The sequence below is a fragment of the Zingiber officinale genome, chromosome 4B (assembly GCF_018446385.1).
Source record: "Zingiber officinale cultivar Zhangliang chromosome 4B, Zo_v1.1, whole genome shotgun sequence".
Lineage (NCBI taxonomy): Eukaryota > Viridiplantae > Streptophyta > Magnoliopsida > Zingiberales > Zingiberaceae > Zingiber > Zingiber officinale.
Genome location: NC_055993.1, coordinates 113266693 through 113286762, shown reverse-complemented (window position 1 = coordinate 113286762; position 20070 = coordinate 113266693). Strand labels below are relative to the sequence as shown.

The 20070-nt window shown below is 37.8% G+C and overlaps 3 protein-coding genes across 15 annotated transcripts; 1 reads left to right on the top strand and 2 right to left on the bottom strand.

Annotated features, from left to right (window-relative positions):
- Positions 1-427: 427 nt before the first annotated feature.
- Positions 428-4375, top strand: LOC121976092. The gene is made up of 3 exons (XM_042528097.1): positions 428-717; positions 3829-3957; positions 4076-4375. The coding sequence occupies exons 1-3, from the start codon at positions 499-501 to the stop codon at positions 4151-4153; spliced, it is 426 nt and encodes a 141-aa protein (XP_042384031.1). The 5' UTR covers positions 428-498; the 3' UTR covers positions 4154-4375.
- Positions 4376-6279: 1904 nt separating this feature from the next.
- On the bottom strand, positions 6280-7182 carry LOC121977862 (auxin-responsive protein SAUR23-like). Its single transcript, XM_042530271.1, has one exon. The coding sequence runs from the start codon at positions 7022-7024 to the stop codon at positions 6578-6580; it is 447 nt and encodes a 148-aa protein (XP_042386205.1). The 5' UTR covers positions 7025-7182; the 3' UTR covers positions 6280-6577.
- Positions 7183-12547: 5365 nt separating this feature from the next.
- LOC121976091 lies at positions 12548-15292 on the bottom strand. Of its 13 annotated transcripts, none has more exons than XR_006110526.1 (5): positions 14511-15292; positions 13753-13834; positions 13564-13691; positions 13309-13365; positions 12548-12802 (listed from the first exon to the last, which is right to left on the bottom strand). XR_006110526.1 is itself a non-coding variant. In XM_042528095.1 (3 exons), exons 1-2 carry the CDS (start codon positions 15013-15015, stop codon positions 13361-13363), a joined length of 510 nt encoding a protein of 169 aa, XP_042384029.1. In that variant the 5' UTR covers positions 15016-15290; the 3' UTR covers positions 12548-12802; positions 13309-13360. The 13 variants fall into 13 exon arrangements, 1 of the variants encoding a protein (XP_042384029.1); XR_006110531.1 differs by having other exon boundaries at positions 13564-13680; XR_006110528.1 differs by having other exon boundaries at positions 13753-13826.
- Positions 15293-20070: the final 4778 nt, after the last annotated feature.

Sequence of the window (20070 nt, the reverse complement as noted above, 5' to 3'; positions counted from 1 at the left end):
TGTCGTTCTTATATTACCCATTCATGTTGAAAATGAATTATGACTCTTCTTTGTTGGAAGATGAAGATAAATTATGCAATTTTTTTTTTTTGATGAATTACGTGCGTACTTAATGTTGAATTATGAATTATGACTCCTTACATCAATTTATCTCCTTTAGATAATTAACAAACGTCTTTGTTTGATCTACACGATTCTTCTTATGTATAGTTGTTTTTTTTTTTATTTTTGAGTTTTTAGTCAACTTATATTTTAATCAAGTAACTCAATTAACTATCCGATTGACTTAAGTATATTGATTTTCAATTGACGGAAGATCGTCGTCCATCAGAGCCGTCGATGCGCGGGTATGGTCGGCGGGGATCGAAACTGCGCCGTTGGATTGAGGTTCAGGCGTAGAAAAATTGTAGTGGACGAACTTATGTAGTCCAAGTCGGGACCATCTCATCTGCATCTCCGTTGAGAGGGAGGGAGCGAGCGAGTAGGGAGGGAGAGGCAATGGCGGCGATCTGTATGCTTAACAGGTCGCTAAATCTCTATCAATGTTTCCGGTGCTCCTCCTCGTTGGACGTTGCTTCTGATGCGATGGCGGTGGCAGTGGTCGGGAGAAAAGGGAAGATGAATAAGCCGCGCTTGCCCCCCATCAATTGCAGCGCCCCCTTGGAACGGAGTCCTGAAATCCAGCAACAACTTCTGACCGAGGAGGAGGCCCAAGAGGTCAGTCGATTTCTTTAACAGCTTCTTTGACACATTAAAGAGGAGCTGGAATTCTGTTTCTAACATTCAATTACGATCGAGAATTCAATCAAACTAGACCCCGTGTGTTTGATAATTCTCAAGAACCCTGATGCCAAATGTATCCGCCACTGGCTCAGCCACCATGATGAAATCTCCCATGTCAAGTAATTGATCCCCTATGTAGATCTGAACAAATACATCCTTACTCTGATACAATACCTGCAATGGAATTGATCTCCTATGTAGATCTGAGCAAATAAGAATGAATATTTATTTTGAGACTTGAATTAAAAAAACAATCTTAGAAGTTCTATTTATAATTGAAATTCTTGTATAATGGAAATTGGTTAAAATAGGCTGTAATTCTAATTCCTCCATCGAAACTCTAGAAACTACCCTTCAATTCTATTATTTGGAGAAACAAAATTGAAATCAGATTATAATTATTTTTCACATCCAAACAACGGAATTCCTAAAATAATTGATTTCAATGTCAGCTCAATTTATTTTTATTTTTCTTGGGTGTATTATTCTTCCTAATTGTTCAGATTATCTTTTTTGACTGGACAATGTACAACTTTGGAATACAACTTGAATTGTTCTTATTAGATAGAATAAAATTAGCAAGATAGGAAGAAAGTTCCTTTGTCTATATTTCTGTCAATTCCTCCTTTTTGGTCGTTCTCCTTCTCTTGTTTTTCTTTATGCTTGTTTAGATATGTAGTAGGTGTAGTTTTTATACTCACTCAACAATTTAATAAGATACTCAATATGATAATGTAAAAGAAGAAACAAAAATATGAGTTAATTTTGACTCAGTCTCCTTGTCGCTTTTGTACTCAAGAAAGAAATATATTCTGTGTACCCGTCTTTCTAGTAAGTGATGCCATTGGTCAGATTTAGTGAACATTTGAATGATATATCGATAACCATCTTAGTACTATTTGCTTCAGCCAGATACTTCTGGTTTTGGACCTTGGTTGAGTTGAAATCTCAACCTTTCTCTCTTGCTCAACCAAATCTTAGTCAACCTCACTGGTCCTTAATGTTCACCTCTGAATTATATGGAGGACGACATATACTGTGAGCTTACTCTCTTTCATGTAAGATGCATCATCTTAGATTGAATATGAGTTCAACCAGGCTGGATTTGATTGGTTAAGATGGTCACTTCCCTGACCATCACATTTTCATCATTTACGAATGGTTGCTCGAGTTCATAAATATATTCCCTATCTGATATTCTATTTTGAGTCAAAATTAATTTAATAATAGGCCAGCAGTTTACTTTCAAAATGCCCCTAATGTCCCGAGCTGTATCATATTCTTCTTGGCCTCTTTCCATAATCACTGCTGGTCTTCATGACGATAAGCTTATAGATTTCAGAGACATGTGGAAGGTTGCATTTTAAAAACCAATGCAGTAAAATGATGGCAACTGTTCACACTCGTGCTTCCTTTTCCTTAGTCAGAGAGATGACCGTTAGGATGTCAGTGTTAATTGTAAAGCTTAGAATAAGGTGTTACATGAGATTGTCATGATAACTTTTGCTCTAACAAGAGCTACTAGCCTGATCGGTGGATCTCTAAGCACAAAGTTAATGAACTAGCCTTTGATAATCAACCCAGGCTCTTCCACTAGGTTCAATTTCCACTCGCAAGTCCTTGATCCATTACTCCTTGCTTTCATCCATTTCATTTGTAGAAGTGTTGGTGCAATCATGCCCCAATTGCTGGAGTTCGACTATGTGATTTTGATGTATTTGGTCAAGTGTTTAAGTTAGGCAATGATTGTGTTTGTAGATAAAGTGCCATGGGTGCCAGCACAAAATGCTTGACGAATTACCGTGGGTTCAGTGAGTTGAAAGTCAAAGTAAGTTGAGGTTAATAAACTAGATACTTGGTAGAAGAGAAGTCCAAAAGGGGCTGACAAAAAAGGAAAATCAACTAGTGTTAGCAAATATAGAAAGTCTAAGTAAAAGTCTGGATACTTGGTGAATGAAAAAGTTCAATAGGTGTTGGTAGTTAAGAGGTACTGATAGGACAAAATTGATTAGATACCCTAACATACGAGAAGCTCAACGGTAAACACTCTTGACATATGAGATGTGAGAGTCTACGAGTAATATGTAATTTGGCTTTGGTTAAACTTTTTAATTATGTTTAGACTTGACCAAGAAATAGGCTATTTGTGAGTCATAGTCAATGATTTAGTCGATTGGGTTATCATCAGTCAACTGATATCATGAGTTGACTGAGTAGTTGACTCTAGATGTTATGCTCGTAAATGAAAAAGTTCTATTTCGAGTTGAGTTGATTGGGTATGAATTTAGTCTGAAGGAAGTTTAGTTAATTGGATAGTTGACCGAAGGGCTAAGTAGTCGACTAATGACCTACTTCTCACAAACATAAAGGATTTGTTTTGGGATGAGCTGACCGGATATGAATTCATTCAATCGATGGTGGTTGCTTTAGTCAACTAAGCATTTGGCAGAAGACCTTTAGCAAATAAAAAGTTTCTCACAAAAAAAAAATTTCCATTTGGAGTAGAGTTGATTGGACAGACGACTGAAGAGAAATTCAGTCGACTGGGTAGTTCACTGTGTTGTATATACAACACAAAGATAGGATAGGATGAGAGACTAAAGAAAGGAAAATACTTGATGAGAACCTAGGATTGATGCAGATGCACTGCATTAACCTCCTGCAAATATAAGAGTTGGTCACAATATTTGTTGAAAGAACAATAAATCCAAAACTAGTTGAGAATTGAGGAAGGTAACGGACATACTTGTGATCAGTTTTTAAATACACTCGAGGTTAGCTTGCAGAAACAAGTGCACTGCATAGAATTTCAAGGTTTGGTTTTATTTTTCTAAATTAATTTTAGAAACTAACAAATGCCGATATACAGGCATATTTGTTCCAACTATTTGAGTTCAGCTTGTATCTTTTATTGTGCTCTATGCAAAGTGTATCATTGCTACTTTTGTGTGTTATTATTTTTTTGTTTCTATCGTTGTTCAACTCTATAAAAGCATCCCCATATAACTAGTGCTCTAAATTCTAGAATTATAATTCCTGCATTAGGAATTTGGAATTCTGTGTGAACCCTGCAATGGCAGAGGATGGCTGCTGTGTGACTTTTGTGAAGGCAAGAAGAACAATGTGAAGGCCGAGAATAGTCGAATTTATCGACGTTGCCCGACCTGCAAAGCTGTAAGTCCACAGAAAATATTCACTCAAAGCAACTTCATCAAGCAACAGTGAACAACAACGATGAAATTATTCAGTGGATCATTTTTGAATCATAATGTGATCATTTTTTGTCTTTCAGGTAGGCTATATTCTATGTTCAGAATGCAAAGTTTTCAAGTGCATTACGTTCCCAGACTATTCTGATGGTGAGCTATGAGTGTTTACAGTAGACTAGAGATTGTTCAACAACTAAACAACATAGAGCACAAAGCAGGTCATTCTGCTTCCATCAAATCGACAAGGGATGGTAAGGAACTGCTGTCTGTATTGCTTGTTTGTGTTATTCCAACCAGTAACATGTACGTTAAGGTGAATTTTTAACATGTTAATTTAATATGCTATGTTTTGAAAATTCCCAAAGTGATTGGAAGTTTGTAAATCGCCAAGCCACCCTGCAACCTGAATAGAGGATTGTTGTCTAAAATCCTCATTGGATCTTGGGGATTATGGATTGCAGGTCATGTCTGGGTCAATACCCAATCATAGCCCGTTAGCCCATAAACGACCATGTAGGAATGTATTGCTAACCTAGAGTGTAAAGTTATGTCAATCCATCATCACCCTGAGGATGCGTTTGGTTGGAGATTTTTTTCGATAACCTTAGTTATTCATTTAAAGTTATCAACAAAAATCTTGTTTGATTTTGATAATCGATGATTCCCGAATAATGTTCCATGCCCGACACATCAGCAAAAGGATATGTAATCCGGAATCGGAAAACTGAGATTTTTCTTAATTCTGGAATTAACGAATTCTTTTACCCAAAATATTCCCTAATAAGAGAACAATATGATAAAAAAGAAAACATAAAAAAAAGAAAAATATACGTAAAAAAAAAATGGAAATTTAAAAATAATAAGAAATAAAAATAATAAAAAATAATTTAAAAATAAAAAAAAATAAAAAAATAAAAAATAGAAAAAAGTAAACAAATTATTTTAAAAATGTAAAAAGATAAAAAAACAAAAAAAATAAAAAAAATTTAAAAAATTTAAAAACATAAAAATAGAAAAACGTAAAAAAATAAACAAATAATTTAAAAAATGTAAAAAAATAAAAAAAACTTAAAAAATAAAAAATAGTAAATAGAAAAATGTACAAAAATTAAAAATGTAAAAAAACATAAAAAATAAAAAAAACAGAAAAAACGTAAAAAACATAAAAAAATAAAAAATGGAAAAGTAAAAAAAAACATAGAGATTAAATAATAATAATAATAATAATAATAATAATAATATTATTATTATTATTATTATTATTATATGATGAGTTTTGTAACGGAGGATAATATAATAAAATATTAAATTAAGTTATTCATTAAAATTTTGAAATAAATAAATTTTTGTTCCATTACATAGATTGAACCAAACAATATTTGATTATATTTTATTCCACATGACTTTATGTGGTTACCTGATAATCACATAACTAAGATTATATACATTGAACCAAACACACCTTAATTGTTCTAGTCTTTCCATTTCTTTGGGATTCCACACATTCGATGCATGTTTGATTCAGCAATGTTAGCACTTTTTGTACCTTTACTCTCATTTGTTCAAGGTCAATTTCCTTACATCTCTTTCTAGCAGTTGTGTGGTTGTTTGAGTCAAGCACTTTTGCTCTACAATGTTTGTTGGAGCTGTTAGTTTAATCATATTTTAAAATACTCTACTTAAGGAGAAGATTGCTGGTAAAGTTATACCATTAGTGATGGCAAGCATAAAGCATTGATGGTTTTTGATAGTAATATAGTGTTGTTAACTTGTTATATATATTTTCATTTTAAACTCAAAATATGAATGTGTAAAATTATAATACATTAATATACAAAATTAGAATATATTCTATATAAAATCACACACACTATCATGCGTTGCAATCTATATAAAATTAGTATTACACCATGGTGACACTAGAAATGATAAAAAGAAGAAGCATGAAACATGAGATTAAAGATTGAGACAACCTCTTTAGTTAGTTTTGATAGGCCCTAAGAACCGAATTTGCTCACAGAATCTTTCACACTAATCGAAAGCAGAAGGCATTTTGCTAGTCAAAAGTCATGGCGGTGATGTCCACACACACTTGAGAATCATCCTCCATATATACTCTCTCTGTCATCATCCATCATCATCTCCATCTATCTTCCCATTTTTCAATTGTAAGCAAAAGCACACAATCAAAGGCAACCTGTTTTTTTTCCTTTCCAAAAGATAATTTAAGGAAGCCCCAAAACTACATTTCTTACCAGTCTTTTAATGAAAGAGAGTAACTAAGAAATTTTTAAAAGAAGGAAAATTGTTGTATTATATTTTGCCCAAACACAGAGAAGTACGCAATTCCATTTAACACAATTTCATCTAAAACTAGAACATCAGTAGATCAGGAAGCATGCAGCTCCAGTTTCTGATTTATAACTAAAAAAAGGGGGGAAAATCCCGTTGCAGCTCCTGGATCAAGCTAAAAAAAGAGAGGAGCTGAGTTTTTGGTTGTTTTTTTTTTTTTTTTTAAACCAGAGAAGATCCATGGGATGGACGAATAGCGAAAACTATACGGAAAGAGAAAGAGTCGGTTAGTGTCATCGAGCCTTGGTTTTGGGGAGGAGAGGCCTGTTGTACGAGGAGGAGTCGCGGCAAGGCGAGGAAGCGACGGCGGCGGCGGCGGCAGGGCCGTGGTCGGCGAAGAGCACGAGAAAGGCGTCGAGGGTAAAGCGGCCGAAGCGGGCCTCGTCGCGGTGGAGGGCGTCGAGGACGCAGCGGAAGAAGGCCGGGTCGCCGGGGAGGGCGAGGCCCCCCGGGGAGGGCCCAGGGAAACCGTACTCCTCCTCCGCGCTCCGGAGGAAGGCGGCGAAGACCGGGAGGTTCAGGAACCGGGTGGGGATCACGAAGCGCTGTCGATCCGGCCCCACGTAGACGGCTAGGAAGCCCGGGGGCGGATCGCCGACGAGGCGGCGAAGGCTGAGCGCCCGCCACCGCCGCACGACCTGCTTCAGCTGCACTATTTGCCTGATCTTCTCCACCTTCATCGCCGTCCCCGACCCCTTCTCCGTCTCCCTCTCTCAGACACACACACTTAGGAATTCTAGCAAACAGGTGGGCCGCTAGAGGAGGTGCAGGAAGGAGGGAGATAGGTTTTACTTTATAGGGCAAAGGACCGAGAGAGAGAGAGGGGCTACAAACCTAGTGTTGTCTAGCTGCTACTTTACTATCATAATACCCTATTTCTTTTAATATCTTACTAATGTTAAATTACTTTTTAATATTTTTATTTTACTATTATGATCCAATAAAAATTTTACTTATTAAAACAGAATTAAATTTTAAAGAGTATAATGAAATTTTTTGCACTATAAAATAGGAAAATCTACTACACTTTATTTTGTTGCTATGCATTAAAGAAATTTTAAATATCTTCCATTAATCTTAATGCTTCCGTATAAATAAAATGATGGACAGTTAATATGATATACCTCCTTTGATAGAAGTTTTCTATTGATAGTCAAAGCAAATCAAGAAGTATTTACTATGAGTGATCTAAAAATCTAATATTTCATCGAATCATGAATACTTGTTTATCAATTTGATATCATTCCACCATACCATAGTTTTGGGGGCTTAATGCTTCCATAGAGAGTAAATAGAAAGTTAAAACCTTCTCCAACTTTTTTTTAATAATAGGTCCATTATTTATTTTTTCTTATATTTATTTCTAATAAGATTTGAATCTTGATTTTTTTTAATTATTTTTCTAAGTGATTTACTAATACATTAGGAGTAAGTAAATCTTTCTCCTTACTATTTATTTTAATTTTATTCTTAGGTTGCAAATATTATAGTATTTTTAGTTTCAATATTATTCCATTACTTTTGTATTGAATTTTAGTCTTTTAATTCTTTGGCTAAAGATCTCTAAGAGAATTGAAATAAGGTCGGAATAACTAACTTGAAATACAAGTTGGAATTGTGTTATTTCAAATAAATGATGGTCATAATTATTAGATTAAATGGACAATTATTGGATTGATCACTTTTTTCTCCCATCATTTATTTCAAGTTGTGGAAATAAAATAGACTTTATTCTTTTTTGAATGAATTAAGTAAAAAAAATATTACTTTTTTGAAAGTGTGTGAACTCAAAATAATAAGTTCTCCGGTAAGTCAAATAGCTCATTATTTTTAGCTAGGACAACGAGATGGATTGACCAGATAGTATGTGCAAGTTGGGTTGATCGAGTTAAAATAATTAATCAAGTTAAAATAATTATTCAAGTCAATTGAATCGAATTAAACATAAATTAAAACATTAAAATCATTTCATAAATCCTTTTTATTTTTATTAGTTCCTTATCTCATCTCATTCAAATTTCATTATTGGATATAAGTGATATGAATGGAGAAGAGGTGGAAGAGGAAAGATGTTCCATTATGAATGAGACTTTAGTCTCACATTGAGAGTTTTATTGCATGTTGGTCGGTTTATATTGATTCACATGTATTGAGAATGTGAATAAATGCATGGGGAGAGACTCTTTTTCACGTGTGGATGCGCAGGGGTGCAAATTTAAGGCTCGAATTGCACTAAACCATGTTGACTCATGTGCGAACAGACTCGAATTGCACTGAACCATGTTGACTTGTGTGCGGGTACGACCTGCATGCGCTGAATGTTGGACCAGTTGGGGCAAAATTTGCCTAAGCTGAACAACTAATATTTTGCCACGTAAATCTTTTTTCTGCTTGTATAACGGATGCATTAAAATAAGATTAATACAAAATCAAAACGACCGAATGAAACACGGGCGTTTTACTGCTCGGCGAGTAATGATCATTAATGCTGCCCTTTGGTCTTGAGCTCCTATATAAGCAGGTTGCGACCACAGACAAAAGGTTACGCACATAGTACAACAACAGAAGCTCTCCACCTACGTTCCCTCCTCCTCAGTCGTGCAACTTTTGCTCGACGGAGTGCATGATAGTTCAGGTACCTCTCAGTTTGCTGTGACCCTCAGTGCTTGGGGAGAATCACGGTTCACCGTTGTATCCTGGGAAACATACGACCCGAGAAGGCCTTGAAGCACAGCCGGAGGTGGGGCGAATCTGTTTCAAGGAAACTGCATTCGTCGCAGGCCTCGGTTTACTCAGTTCACTCGTCCAATCGCTTTCTAGGCTTCGCTCTACTGTTTGGCAGCAATTCGCTCGGCAGAAGCCTGCAACTCGTTCGACAAAAGCCCGCAACTCGCTCGGTAGAAGCATGCAACTCGCTCGCCAGAAGCCTACAACTCGCTCGGCAGCAACTCGCTCTACAAAAGCCTGTAACTTGCTCGACAAAAGCCTGCAACTTGCTTGGCTGAAGCCTTCAATTCGCTCGGTTGGCCTTGAGTTTCGTTCGGTCAGCCTTAAGTTTCGTTCGGTCGACCTTAAGCTTCGCTCGGTCGGACTTTTCACTCGGTCAGACTAAGCCTCTACTTTCGGTCTGCTTTAAGCTTCGCTCGGTCGGCTTAAGCCTCTACTTTCGGTCTGCTTTAAGCTTCGCTCGGTTGGCCTAAGCCTCTACTTTCGGTCAGCCTTAGCTTATTTCGCCTGGTCGACACTGTGAAGCCTGCGTTTAGTACTTGGCAGATACCAGCCCTGTTGGCAGCCTGATATTATTGGCTCAGATTATTTCAATAGTTAAGTTGAATTTATTTTGTGTAATTTAAATTAAACTAAGTCCCCGAAAATCTCCGGCAACGAATTTTTTTGCTAACAATCTTGAAACAGACTAGATTTTGTTGAGATGGTCATAGAACATAATGTTGAGGTGCAACAGACTAGACTCTGCCAAACAGTCACGGGGAAAAATCAGAGAAGTTTAGTGGACTGAACTTCAAGAGGTGGCAGCAAAAGATGCTCTTCTACCTGACCACGTTCAATCTGGCTTGGTTCTTGACTGAGGACCCTCCCAAGCGTGCTGAGGATGCTGATGCGCAAACCATCAGTGCAGTGGAAGCATGAGCTCATTCTGAGTTCCTTTGCCAAAACTACATCCTCAACTGCCTTGCTGACTCGCTGTGTATAGCATGAAGAGAATAGCTAAGGAGCTGTGGGAGTCCCTGGACAAGAAGTACAAGACGGAGGATGCAAGGGCCAAGAAGTTCATCGTGGGTCGATTCCTGGATTACAAGATGGTTGACTCCAAGAGGATGATCAGCCAAGTCCAGGAGCTTCAGGTGATCTTGCACGAGATCCACTCAGAAGGAATGGTTCTGAGTGAAACCTTCCAGGTGATTGCTATCATTGAGAAGATGCCTCCCGGTTGGAAGGACTTCAAGAACTACCTGAAGCACAAGCGAAAGAAGATGAATGTGGAGGAACTCATTGTTAGACTTTGTATCGAAGAAGACAACAAGAGTTCAGAGAGAAATTGTTTTCTCAGGCTAGTGTGAAAGCCAATGTGGTCGAGCACGGTCAATGCTCAAAACGAAAGAACCCCAAATCTTCCAAGATGGGACCCAGAGGAGGCATCAACAAGAAGAAGTTCTTTGGGAAGTGCTTCAACTGTGACCGAGTGGGTCACAAATCTTCGGAGTGCAGGAAGCCGAAGAAGAAGCAGGAGGCCAACCTGAACGAGGGCCAGAAATGGATGACCTCTACGTAGTGGTCTCAGATCTAAATCTGGTCGGTTCAAACCCGCGACAATGGTGGGAGTCGCTCCACAACTTTGAAGAAGTCACTGGAGATAAATTGTTCATGGGGAACTCAACAACCTCGGACATCATGGGCAAAGGAAAAGTGGTGCTGAAGATGACCTCAGGTAAGGACCTTACTCTGAATAATGTGTTGTATGTTCCGGAGATTCGAAAGAATCTAGTGTCCGGATCATTATTAAGCAAGCATGACTTTCGCTTGTTTTTTAGTCAGATAGAGTTGTATTGCCCAAGAATGGAATGTTTGTAGGAAGAGACTATGTATTTGATGGACTATTTAAGCTCAATGTAATGACGATTAGGCCTAAGATAAATAAAAATATAAGCTCTTCCACTTATATGCTTGAGTCTTCGTATTTGTGGCATGGTAGACTAGGACATGTTAACTATGATGTGTTGCGTAGATTAATAAATATGCAAAACATACCTACATTTCACCTTGACCTAAAACACAAGTGTGAGATTTGTGTTGAAGCGAAAATGACAAAATCATCCTTTCAACATATTGAAAGAAGCAATGAACCACTCGGGCTAATTCACATTGACGTGTGCGACCTTATAGGTACACCAATACGTGGTGGGAATAAATACTTCATCACTTTTGTAGATGATAATACAAAATACTGTTATGTGTATCTTTTCAAAAGTAAGGATGAAGTTATAGAGACATTTGCTCTCTATAAAAATGAGGTTGAAAACTAACTTAATAAAAAGATTAAGGTGGTTCGAAGTGACCGAGGCGGTGAATACGTATCACCGTTCGCTGAGTTGTGTGTTGAACATGGGATCAGACACGAGACAACAACTCCTTATACTCTTCAGTAAAATGGAGTTATTGAGCAAAAGAATCAAACTCTAAAGGAGATGATGAATGCTCTTCTATTGAGCTCTGAATTGCCAGAGTTCATGTGGGGGGAAGCTGTGTTAACAACTAATTACCTTTTAAATAAAGTGTCCCGAAAGAAAATAGATAAGAGCCCTTATGAGTTGTAGAAGGGAAGACAACCATCCAATAAATATTTACGAATGTTCGGGTGTCTTGCCAAAGTGTTGGTGCTTGATCCGAAAAGGATTAAGATAGGACCAAAGACGGTTGATTGCATATTTATAGGATATGCACAGAACATCAGGGCGTTTCAGTTTGTTGTGTATGAATCACAAATACCAGAGATACATATGAACTCGATTATAGAATCGAGAAATGCCTCATTCTTCGAGCATGCGTTTTCGTATAAAACCCGAGAGGATGCTAGCTCCTCTAAGCGGACATATGAAACACAAGGTGAATATGATGATGAGGAACCAGTAGAGGTTGAACTTAGATGGAGCAAAAGAGTTCAGGTAGAAAAATCCTATGGATAAGATTTTATCACTTTCATGTTGGAAAGTGAGTCCCGAAGTTACTCAGAAGCTGTAGGCTCTTCTGATGGACCTCACTGGCACTACAAGAAAAAAGCTAATAGACAACGCTTTTAAAGCGTTGTCTTTGTGCCTGAAAAAGCGTTGTTAAAGGCACTGTTGTTAAAAGTCTGCTCAACGACAACGCTTTTAAAGCGTTGTCGTTTGTAGCGAAGACAACGCTTTTGCAACACTATTACAACGCTTTAAAAGCGTTGTTGTTTTTTTACAAAGACAACACTTTTTGCAACGCTTTAAAAGCGTTGTCGTTTTAAAGAAAAAAATATATTTAAAAATCATTATTTTTATATTTACGAAACTATTATTTTTCTTTTACCATGTCTAGATTCGAATTTTACATATAATCAACTCAGCTAATGATTTCAAACTCATACCAAAATAATAGAATTCTGACATTGAAGTAATATTAGTATTTAATTACATGAGAAATTAACACTAATTCTGTTTCAAAGTAGATAGTGATATTCACAAATAAAACAAAAGAGCACAAAATAACTAGCCGACCTCGAAGCCAACAATCTGTTTACTTCTACTAGCTACACTCAAAAATTATTTTCGGCTTGAAAACGGAACAAAACAGTACAGTAATTACTACCACAATACTGAAGAAGTAGCTTGTCTTTCTCAATCTATTACAGGAATAAGCAATTGGATTTTGTCTAGGATCTTTGTGAGCTTTGAACAGATTGAACAGTTGGTCTGAAATATAAACAAAAAATTACAGTCAATAGTTTGAACCAAAAAATTACTTCTACTAGCTATTTTCTATAAATGAACCAAAACTCATAACTCAGAAATGAAATGCTTGCAGAAAAAAAAAAAGAAAGCTGGCAGAAATGCAACGTTTCTTCAAACTGCAGAAAGAAAGCAAATATCGTATAATACATGAAGTATATATAGTAAGTTTGAAGTGTTTTTTATTTCATATTTACATGAAGTATATATCTTGTAATATAAGCAAATATCCTGAAGTTCAATAATACAGATCTATAGTAAGCTTCTACGCCTACAACCAATGAAGTTCTATAAGAACTTCTTATGAGACATCAGTTGAGGTTTGTGTTGTTTACATTCCTTTCTAATTTTAATAGAGAATGATCATGGCCAGCATGCGAGTGAACAACTTCAAGGAAATTCAACAATGTTATACTTTAACAAGGGCCTTAACTAAATTGAATAACTTACTTAAAAGAAGTAATGTCTACCTGAACATTGCTTTCTTCCATTAAAACCTCCTTAGCTTTTTCACAAAGCACCCTAACCTGAAATTTTATTTAAAAACTTATAAATATAGTTATTAACTCACAATGATAAACTGCAAGAAATTCCAAATATTATTTTCATAGGGAAAAAAAACACTAAATAAACATTGGACTGCAAAAGCTAATGTCTTAACAATGTTAACTCATTGTGAACTTTTAGCAATTAGCAAGACACAAGAAGGGAATAGAAGCATTTACCTCTATTCCTTGTTAATAGAACAAACAATTAATGCATGTAACTAGAAACCCAATCACAATGTCATCTGGAAGCTTGCCTCCTGCGGCTGGTCCATCAACAGGGCGTTTGATTTCTTCCTGCTTGCCTCCTGCGGCTCAATATGAAAGCTTTGTGAAAGAATAGAAACCCAACAGGCATGTTAAGCTCACCAACTTTATACATGACAACGGAATCCTCCTCTTTAAATGCTCTAGCTCAACTCATCTGCTATACAACCATAAAACTGCAAAACTGAGTAAAAGGATTCAGCTACAAAAATAGTGGTAAAGCACAGACATCTAATTTACAAGTTTTCGATCAACTTAGAACAGTTTAGTAGTAGAGGTAAGCTGTGGTACTACTGGTGCTCGAAAGTCCCATAATAAGTTTTAGGATATTCCATATACCTTGTTTCAAATTCAAACTCTTCATCTTTAATCTCTCTGTTTATCTTATCTTACAAGTTTAAATGTGTGGACAAAAAATGATTGCTAAAGCCAAACAGGAGGGGGAAACACTCTGGTTCGGCAACACAGAATTCTCGTGAAGAAAGATGAATGGATGGCGCCTTTAGTCTGTGCAGGGTGAGTAGAATAAATATGAATTTAACCAATAGAGATTGCTTATGTGGCAGCTAGTATATAGAAGAAACAAAATTAAACTAGCATTTTCATAGTGTTAAATTGGGAGAGTATGGGTGTTAATCTAGAGCTTTTAACTATTAGACAAACTCAGTATTGGCATCATCCTGTCTTGAAGCTTCCAGATGACATTGTGCAAACATCCAAGAGATAAAAATAATATACAGAAACACTAGAAACACTAGAAACAAATATCTCGTCAATATACAGATCCCACTAGAACTCATCCACACAGGCAATTCAACAAACAAGTTAGCATCAACCCTAAACGAGTAGTGAGAAGGTACCTGGAACCAGATCCTCCTCCCCTGATCCCACAACGCAGTGAGGCGGATAAGGAGGCTCAGGCTTGTTTGGGTGGTGGGAATCGAGGAAGACGAGCACAGGCCACTCCATCTCGCAGAAATGCCTAGCTAACCTCGCTGCCTCCTCTACCATGGAGGAAATCTGCTTGTTGGGCTCGATCGGGGCCTGCCCCTCGCATCCACAGGCAGTGATAAGATCATGGAAGAACGTTAAAAAAAATGGAAATTTTGCAAGGAAGGAAGAGAGGTATGCATGAATACGCATCGCAGATCTGTAAATTGCTAAATACCCACTCAACCTCAGATCTATAAAGAATACACATGAATCGAGCAGAAAACCCCCAAAACAAACATCTTGACCAGAGAAGGAATAAATTGAAGGAGCGATCGGACGAAAATAAGCGAGGGAAAGGGCGAGATGTATCCTCCTGTTCGGCGAGCGGCTTGCACTGCATGAGCTGCGTGATCTGTTCGTCCAGGTTGCCATGGGTGTCCGAGGCTAGCACTGGACACACGCTCATCTTGTCCTCCTTATACCAGTCACCGCCTCAACGTCGGGGGTGAAGGAGGCGAAGAGATGAGTCGATCTGTCGTGATCGATCGCCTTAGCACCAGGATCTACCGCTTGACGAAGGTGTGGTCTTGACGGAGAGGAGTTCGGAGGAGTGGTTCGCCAGAGAGGAGTTGGATGGAGAAGGCCGCGTGAGATGAGGAGTTGGGAGAAGGGTTCGGGATAAAAACGATCGGAAGATAGGAGTTGGGAGAAGGGTTCAGGTTTTCTACTCCTTACTTAGATCCAACGGTTTGTATTAATCAAGATTTAGATGAGAACTTAACAATAGACAACACTTTTTAAAAAACGTTGTCGTAGACACTAAAACAAAGTCTAATAGACAACGCTTTTTACGAAGCGTTGTCTTTGACCTATAAAAATCACTAATAGACAACGGTTTTTAGAAAAGCGTTGTCTATTAATAAGAAAATAATGAAATAGACAACGCTTTTCACTAAAAGCGTTGTTAAAAAAAAATAGACAACGCTTTTTATAAAAAGCGTTGTCGTTTAAGTGTTGTAGAATCCCAATTTTCTTGTAGTGTGGAGAGAGATAATTGCATCTGAGATATACTCTATCTTGCAAAATCACTCTTGGGAACTTATGGATCTTTCTCCTGGAAGTAAACCATTAGGTCGCAAGTGAATTTTCAAGAAGAAAATGAAGTCAAATGATAAGTATAAGACCATATTGGTAATCAAAGGATACTGACAGCGAGAAAACCTTGATTACTTGGATACATATTCTTCGGTGTGGAGGATCACTTCCATTAGAGTATTGACCTGAGGGGTTTTCTGTACCAGGATAGAAAAACATGGTATGTAGATTGGTGAAGTCATTATATGGCTTGAAACAAGCACCAAAGTAATGACATGAGAAATTTGATAATGTCATGAAAGAATGTGGATTCAAGATTAATGAATGTGATAAATATGTCTACATGAAAATCATAGAGAATGACTATGTCATCTTGTGCCTATATGTAGATGACATACTTATCATTGGCAGTAATGATAAGATAATCAAATCTACTAAAGATATGTTGAACTCAAGATTTGACATGAAAGACATGGACCTAACTTGCAACTCGCTCGACAGAAGCCTGCAACTTGCTTGGCAGAAGCTTGCAACTCACTCAACAGCAACTCGCTTAGCAAAAGCCTGCAATTCGCTCGGCAGAAGACTTCGATTCACTCGGTCGGCCTTAAGCTTCGCTCGATTGGCCACTTTGATCGGTCAGACTTTTCACTCGGTCAGCATCTTCGCTCGGTCGACCTAAGCCTCTACTTTCGGTCGGCTTTAAGCTTCGCTCGGTCGGCCTAAGCCTCTACTTTCGGTCGACCTTAGCTTATTTCGCCCGGTCAGCCACTGTGAAATCTACGTTCAGCAGTTGGTAGACACCAGTCCCTATTGGCAGCTTGAGATTATCTGCTCAGGTCATTTCAACAGATAAGTTGAATTTATTTTATGTAATTTAAATTTAACTAAGTCCCCGAAAATCTCTTACAATATATTATTTTTACTAACATTGATTTCATTCCTTTCACATAAAGGAGCTTTGTGGGTTCGAGAGCTAGAGGTTTGTATAGAGAGGTGCTTGGATCAGATCGGATCGGTTATTAGAGCTCAATAAGAGCTTAGTGGATTTAAGTAGCGGAAGATTCAAAGGCATGAGAGGAAAGAGATATTACATTGACAGTATATTCTTCCGTTTTTGTCTTTGGAAATGTAACATCTTGTACCAAGCTTTTATATATGCTCATAATAGTATCAGTAGAGTGGTAAAAAATGAAATTATCATTTTAGTTGCCCCCTAGAGCAGTCTCATATACTCCAGAATGAGGTAAATTACGGAGGTTTATTCAGTTTTAACCGAACGATTTTCCTAGAAGGGGCACGAAATAACCATGACAGTGTTAGTCGATTGAATAGGGAGTTGGCCAATTATTCTAGTTGATGAGCTTAGGTTTTGAGTATCATTCTAACACGATATCAGAAGACAAAGGCAGAATTATGATAATGATGGTTTGGGATATAAACATGTTGTGTTTAAAGGATAAGCACATATCTCCATAATAATATGATATTGTCCATTTTGGACCTAAATCTTTTTGGCTTTACTCTTAAACTCTACTTAAAATGTCTTGTGCCAATGGAGATATCCTACATTCTTTTAAACCCATGATCTTTTTCAAAAATTTTCAATGTATGACTTTGATTGTATCTCAACAATCCTCCCCTCAAACGAAGGATCATAATTACTCTCATGGTCCGGGGCTCCTCGCGAGCATATGGTCATTCTAACATGCTTCGGGCCTCCCCGCGAACATTCGGTCACTCTGACTTACTCTGGGTCTCCCCGCGAGCATCCGGTCATCCTGACCTGCTCCGGGCCTCCCTGCAAGCATTCGGTCACTCTAACCCACTTCGGGTCTTCTCGCGAGCTTTTGGTCATTCTAACCCACTCCAGGCCTCCCGCGTGAGCATCTGGTCACCCTGACCTGCTCCGAACCTCCCGCGACTTCATTTAAGGAACCCTATATGCAGGGGCGGATCCAGAGGGGGGGCGGCATCGGCGGTCGCCCCCCCTTGTCGGTAATGGAACCCCTAGTATTATGGGGTTCCACCGGTGGAGATAGAGGATACCGCCCCTTGTTCCAAGTAAAAATCGCCCCTCCCTATTTTAATTCCTAGATCCGCCACTGCCTATATGATATCTGGTATGAACTATGATTCTGATACTAATTGTTGCTCAAAGAGGAGGAGGGTAACACCTCTCAACCTCTAACATGAAAGAAGAGGAAGAGAGAAAGAGATCGCGCGGAGCAACGAGACAAAGACAAACAAAAGGAGCAAACATGAGGAAGGAGAAGAAGAAGAGTTATCGTAGTTCGGCAACATGTCTACTCCACAAAATAGTCGAAACTTTATTAGAATTTTCTCTACACAAGAGAATCACATTCAATGATTCTCATTATATAATAGGTTTATAATGATCCTTATAAATAGTACCCAAACCCCAAACCCCAAACCCCAAACCCAATCAATTCATAATATATTTCTGTTATGACAAACTATAATAAAATTCTATTATCAAAAATTATAACATAATTCTATTATAAAAAATCGTAACTAAATTATGTCATGAAAAAATCTTAATAGATTTTTTTATGACGCCCATCGCATTGGCCTTCATCTAAATATAAGTTATTCGTCAACAATCTCTACCTTAACGAATATTCACCCCTTCAAAGAACACGAGTATTTGAACAAAACTTCACTTGGATCTCTGGAGCTGGGCTTCCTTCCTCTAGAATCTAGAGATATGGATCAAGTTCAAGCAATGAACATTCTCTGTGGTCATTGGCGTTGTCAACATGTCTGCAACATTGTTTGCAGTATAAACTTTCTCAAGTTGAATTTTTCTAGAAGTAATCAGCTTTATTGTAGTGTTCGAAATTCGAACTTATTATTTATTAGATTAAATTACAATTCAGATTTTTTTAATTAAGAGGATTTATTGGATTAATTATAATTTAATTAGATTTTGAATTTATTTTACTAAGGATATCTATTGGTTTGATTCTAATTAATTAGAATTCATATTAAGAATTTATTAATTTAAATAAATGGATTTAGTTAAGATTTAATTAAAAATTTATTTATCAATTATATTAAGGAGATAGTCGAATACGGGTATGTATAAAATTTATAAAGACTTTTGAATTTTATTATAGGTTATTCATCTAACTAATATGGAAATAAAATAAAATATATAAGGTGTAATTACAAATAATAAATAAAATTAAATAGGTAGGACTATATATGGAATTAGATAAATCATGGAAATTAGTTTCTATTAAAACTTGATATTTAGTTTTATAAAAAAAACCAAGTGAATGATAAGTCACGAATTTTTTTTATATGTAGATAGAAGGTGGGGATTTTTTTCTTGGTTTATGATCTCTAATGCTAGTTTATTTATTTGAGTGTATGTAGAGCTCAGGTACAGCCGGTTCCAACATCCTCACTCGTCAACACCACATGGGAGCTCTTTTTCGGAAGGATATACGAAAAAAAATGTCTCAGTCGTCCCTCCCTCCCCAGTCAACGTCCGCACCAATTTATCATGCCTTCATCTAACTGAAATTCCGGACAAGATCAAACAGCTGGCTAACTACCCACGCAAGTGGTCCTTAGCTCTGTCAATGATGTTAGATGCATGGGCCACTTTTATTGACCTCAAGCAACTAGCACGCTGACGCACGTTCAGATCATCACTCTTCCAGCCAGCTACAATGAAATCAAAGTTGAGAAACATTCCGCGCGCTTTTCTACGTACTCACTCTGCTGCTCCCGTACAGTCAGTTAAGCAATGGCAATTGGCAAACACCAGAACAAGGGAAGGTTCATCAGTTCATGTGTGAGTCAATATACTCTTCACAATAATTGCTCCAAAGAGCAAACGAACTTCGTCAAACTGTTTCACGTGTCTGTCCACTGCATCTCCAGTCAATGATGAAACCAAACCTGGCATTAAACTACAGAATCATTCATAACAAACCTACCTGCTTCCAACTCCCCAGCTAAAGCACAGCGACAATAGATCGAGCAGAACAGAGCAGAGCAGTGTCGATCGAGGAGGAGGACCCTACAGCTATGGCTATGGATCCCATCAAGTTCTTCAAAGGCTACGGCCGAGTCAGCGAGACTGTCGACAAGCGCTTCCCCAGCACCACACGGAGGCGTCTCATCCTCGTCGCCGCCATGCACCCTCCTCTTGGTCTTCTTAGTCGCCGTTCCCATTGCCGTGGGCAAGCGCGGCCGCTCTCCCTCACAACCGACCCTGAGGAGCTCTTCGGCGTCTCCCTTGCCGTCGCCATGGACGCCCTGGCGGCCGCCTCAGCCGCGGCGTCCGAATTCGCCCCGCCGAGTAAGGATGAAAATGTTAACATTCTCATGCATCCCTACTAACGAGACAAAATCCCA